A 4630-nucleotide genomic window follows, 5' to 3' on the forward strand; every position below is an offset into this window, starting at 1 on the left:
TGTTTTCATTGTGATGCTTGTCTCTCCATCTGCCTCTCACTCCATCTTCATGGAGCTCCATGGCTTTTCTCTCAGGGCCTTCAAAAAAAGGTGCTGATGAGAAATGCTGACATAGTGTCTGCTGCTTGGGGCAGCTACCTGCCCCAGCAAAGAAATAGGTTCAACTTGCTCTGCTTCTCTCTCATGCCTCTGTCTCCACAGACATGAGCCCTCAGGCAGCGTCTACTCCTTCTGTGTGTTTGTGGTCAGTAATGGGCAGAAGCTGTAAGCTTTAAGTAGCAAGGGACTGCGGTGGTGACCAGTGTGGAAGGAGGCCATGTACCAGTGATCCTGACCAAGAACTATCATGTACCAGTTGAAACCAGGCCCAGTCATCTCTGAAAATGATTTGAACAGCAGTGAGAAAATACACTGCACGCCAAAACTTTGCCATTTTGAACCAAAATGTATTTTTTATGCACCCAATCTCCAGCCATTTCCGACGGACTGCACTCTGTTGGTAACCCAGGGCAGTGACATCTCTTAGGGACTGCAGTCAATGTCATGAACACTGGAGTGGGGATTCTCCTGAGGATGTGAGTGTTGGTGTCTGTGTTCTGCCTGCATATGTATCTGTTTGTATATGTCTGTGTGTGTGTGTGTGTGTGTGTGCATCTGTTTCTGTATGTGCACTTGTCTGTGGAATCTGCTCTCAGCTTTGCCACTGGCTGGACTTGGGAAAAAGAAAAGCAGAAGCCTCAGATCAAGTGGCCTGGGAGAGGAGGAATTTTGGGGGTCCTACAGTCCACCTGATTCAGTATGAGGGAAGATGTAAGCCATGGCTCAGCCTTTGGTGTAGTGCATGCCTACACTGCTCTTGTGGACCTGTCTGATCCCACTCCTGATGGCCCATGTGGGCTGTCCAGGGATCCAGACAGAAAAGAGGATGTGCTTCTTATAAGAAATTGAACAAGAACCACTGCAAAGCCCTAGCAATACTAGTTTTGAGAGGTGAGAAGAGGAGAGCCCCTGTGGGGAAGGACCTTGGTAAACAACAAGCTCAACATATGCCAGCTGTGTCCCCTGTCAGTAGAGAAGAGCAGCAGCATCTGGGCTGCATTAACAGGAACATAGCTATAGATTGAGTGAAGGGATTATCCTCCTCTGTTCAGCAATTGTTATACCACATCTAAATACTGCTTTCAATTTTGCCCCTCTGTCCCCCAGTAAAGACAAGAAAGACAAACTGGAATGATTTCAGTGGAGGGCCACTGGATGGGTCAGAGGACTGGACCACTTGCTCTCTGAGGACAGGCTGAGGAAGCTCACCTTAATCAGACTGGAGAAGAAAAGGCTGTGGGAAACGTTATAGCAGCCTTCCAATGATGAGGAGGTATCAAGAAGATGAAGTCAGACTCCTTAGACTAGTGTCAGTTCCAGCTGAGCCTTGATTACTGTCAAGCATTGGAACAGGTTGTCCAGAGAGACTGTGTACTGTTCACCCTTGGAGAGTTTCAGCACTCAATAAGATAAACCCTTGAGCAACATAGCAGAAAAAAATCAGAAAATTTCCCTTCAAGTTTTCTTTATCAATAAGCTTTGTTTTTCAAAAAAGATTTTTTTTTTTGAAGAATGGGAAAGATAAAATTTGATATTTTATTCTTTCCAGACTGTTTTTGACTGAAAAGAAAAGAATTCTAAATAAGAACTAAGTAACAAAAAGTCAGTTTTCTCTCTTTTTTCTTATTTTTCTTTCTATTTTATTCCCGTAAAATTTATGATGAAATCAGAAATTATGAAAATGAGCCTCAAAAACCCATCAGTGGCAAACGAGCAACAACAGATTTTCTTTGCTTTGACAACTTTCCTAAAGTGCTACTCAGAAGTGGAGGGAAGATACAGCCTAGGTCAAAGTAAGATATGCTGTGAAAATGTCCCAGACTGAAATCATTAACGTATTTTTGTGTACTTTACAAACATATTTATCTTCAAAATAGAATATGACTTTAAAATTATTTGAGCTACTACAATGAACTTGTTCCAAAAAGGACAGATGAGTTAACTGAAAGAGCTATAATATTTCTGGTGAATTCTGAATGCAGTTTCCCCAGAGGGCTGCTTCTCTTACTAGCAGGCTCTTGCCTGCAGACAAATCATCAGTCCACTGTAACTGCAGTGCCCCATAGAGTGTCTTTATCAGTGGGATTACTTACCAGAGATGATCAGCCGAGATTGAAATCTGTGCTTGGTACAGTTCAGCCTTAGTCTGTGTCTGTCCACCTTCATGAAAGTAAAGACTGATCAGGAAAAAGTTGGACCTAAAGGAGGTTCTATCCAGTATAATATTATAGTCCATCTAGGGTATTGGTAATAAGACTCAAACTACAGAATAAAGGATGATTAAATTAACTGGGTAATTGTTTTTCAGATGCCATCATTAACTGTGCCTCAACATGAAACAAGTAAGTTATCAGTGTATCCAGTCTTAGACAAGTGCTTGAATACAGACTGAAACTTCAGCACTACCTAATGTGTTCACAGTTTGGAAAACAGCATTGTAAAATTTGTTTTTTTTTTTTCTTTTGCAGTGATTGTCACATATTATATGTCCTGGTTCATATGTAAATAAGTAGATAACATCACCACATACATCAGCCTCATTACAGGTGAGGGAAATGGAGATTATTCTTATGAACTATATTGCTCTGAATCAATTTGTAGTAATAGATTCTTCGTAACAGTTTTCATTCTAAAGGTGGAAAATATATCTTTAGGCATGGTATCTAGAAATAAATTGTAAGATTGCTGGTGAATCTGTACATAAGTTTGTACTCCTCCATGACAGAGTATTCTGAGAATGTTCTCATGTGTAAGAGGATGTTTGAGATCATGCATATGGATATTTCCTTTTGTTTTCAAGTTCATGAGTGCATTAAAGAGTAGATTTTTCAATGCAATAATTGGTGTTGATAGTGTATTAGAGTTTTTGTTTCTTTCAATGAAGGGTACCGCTTTGCAGTGTGTGTTTGAGTTTGTGTTACACATGCACAGATTTATTTGGGTATGTCTTTTAAATATCAATTAATTAAGTGATTTTTTTTAAATTTACATTTAAATCACATATCCTGTATGTGAGTGTGAAGAGAAGCTGTGTACTAGATTAGCTGAAATTCATTCTATATTTCTCTATATGTTATTCACTTATTAAAACTTAGTTTCATGAGGGAGATAAAGCACAAGGATGGAAGGCAGGCAGGCAGGGAGAAAAGAAGGCCAAAGTGGTAGTGACTCCGATAATACTGTTCCCAAAGGTATTCTTGAGAATCATAATCTTTATAGATAGTGCTTTTATTGCTTAGTTAACATATTCTAATGATGATTATTTCATTAGCAGACAAGTCCTAAACCTTTCCAAGAGATGACAAATGTCACAGTAGTGGAATTCAGACTGCTCAGTTTCAGTAGCAACCCATACTACCAGATCCTGCTATTCACATTGTTCTTGGTTATTTATATCCTTACCATCGTGGGAAACACCATTATTATTTCAGTGGTGACAGTGGAGCCACAACTTCATTCACCCATGTACAAATTTCTCAAGAACCTCTCTTTCCTAGAGATCTGTTACACCACCACAATTGTACCCAAGATGCTGGCCAATTTAGTGGCAGAGAGGAAGATCATCTTTTTCTCAGGGTGCATGGCACAGCTTTACTACTTCATTTTCTTGGGAGCCACTGAGTGTTACCTCTTGGCAGTGATGGCATATGACCGATACCTTGCAGTCTGTGACCCCCTGCAGTATATTACATCTATGACTGCTGAGTTTTATACCAGTCTGGCTGTGGGCTCCTGGCTCACTGGTGTTTTCACTGGCTTTCTGCCATGTCTGATGATCTCCAGATTGCATTATTGCAGTTACAACCCTATTGATCACTTCTTCTGCAATATCCCTCCACTACTGAAGCTCTCCTGCTCAGACACCACTGTCACAGAAGTTGTCATCTTTATCCTATCTCTCCTGGTCCTTTCCAGTTGCTATCTGTTGACTCTTGTCTCATACCTATTCATAATTCTTAGCATCTTGAAGATCCCCTCTGCTTCTGAAAGAAGAAAGACCTTCTCCACCTGCAGTTCACACCTCATGGTAGTGGTCATATACTATGGTACAATGATTTCTGTGTATGTCCGTCCCACCTCCAGTATCCCCTCACAGCTCAACAAGGGTGTATCTGTGCTCTACACAGTGATCACACCCCTTCTGAATCCGGTCATATACAGCTTGAGGAACAAGAGATTCAAGGATGCCTTGGGAAAAATAATCACTAGATATCGTCATCTTCATGCTTTGTAAACTAGAGAGACTGCAGGATTGATTCTTGATATTCAAGGTCTTTGGTGAATTCTAACTACAGTACAGAACTCTGACTGCAGGCTTATTACAGTAAGCATGAGTTACAGTAACAGTTCTTGCTGTTTTCTGTACACTAATTTAAGTCAGTTATTTCTATAAACTGAAATGACTGTTGACATATGGCACACAATTCACTTTCTCCTTTTACTTCTCCTCTTTTTCTTCCCTCCTTGTCTCTTTGCCCAGAATTTCATTTACTTTTTATTGCTATTATAATTACTAGTTGAATTGCAATTT

The 4630-nt window shown here is 40.2% G+C and overlaps 1 protein-coding gene across 1 annotated transcript; it reads left to right on the forward strand.

Moving 5' to 3' along the window:
• Positions 1-3397: 3397 nt before the first annotated feature.
• On the forward strand, positions 3398-4333 carry LOC134144756 (olfactory receptor 11L1-like). The gene has a single exon (XM_062583929.1). The coding sequence runs from the start codon at positions 3398-3400 to the stop codon at positions 4331-4333; it is 936 nt and encodes a 311-aa protein (XP_062439913.1).
• The last annotated feature ends 297 nt before the right edge of the window (positions 4334-4630 follow it).

This window comes from Rhea pennata, chromosome 10, assembly GCF_028389875.1.
Source record: "Rhea pennata isolate bPtePen1 chromosome 10, bPtePen1.pri, whole genome shotgun sequence".
Classification (NCBI taxonomy): Eukaryota; Metazoa; Chordata; class Aves; order Rheiformes; family Rheidae; genus Rhea; species Rhea pennata.

Bases quoted from the DNA above. Each gene is read 5' to 3' on its own strand.
- LOC134144756 (XM_062583929.1), top strand. From the start codon at position 3,398: ATGACAAATGTCACAGTAGTGGAATTCAGACTGCTCAGTTTCAGTAGC.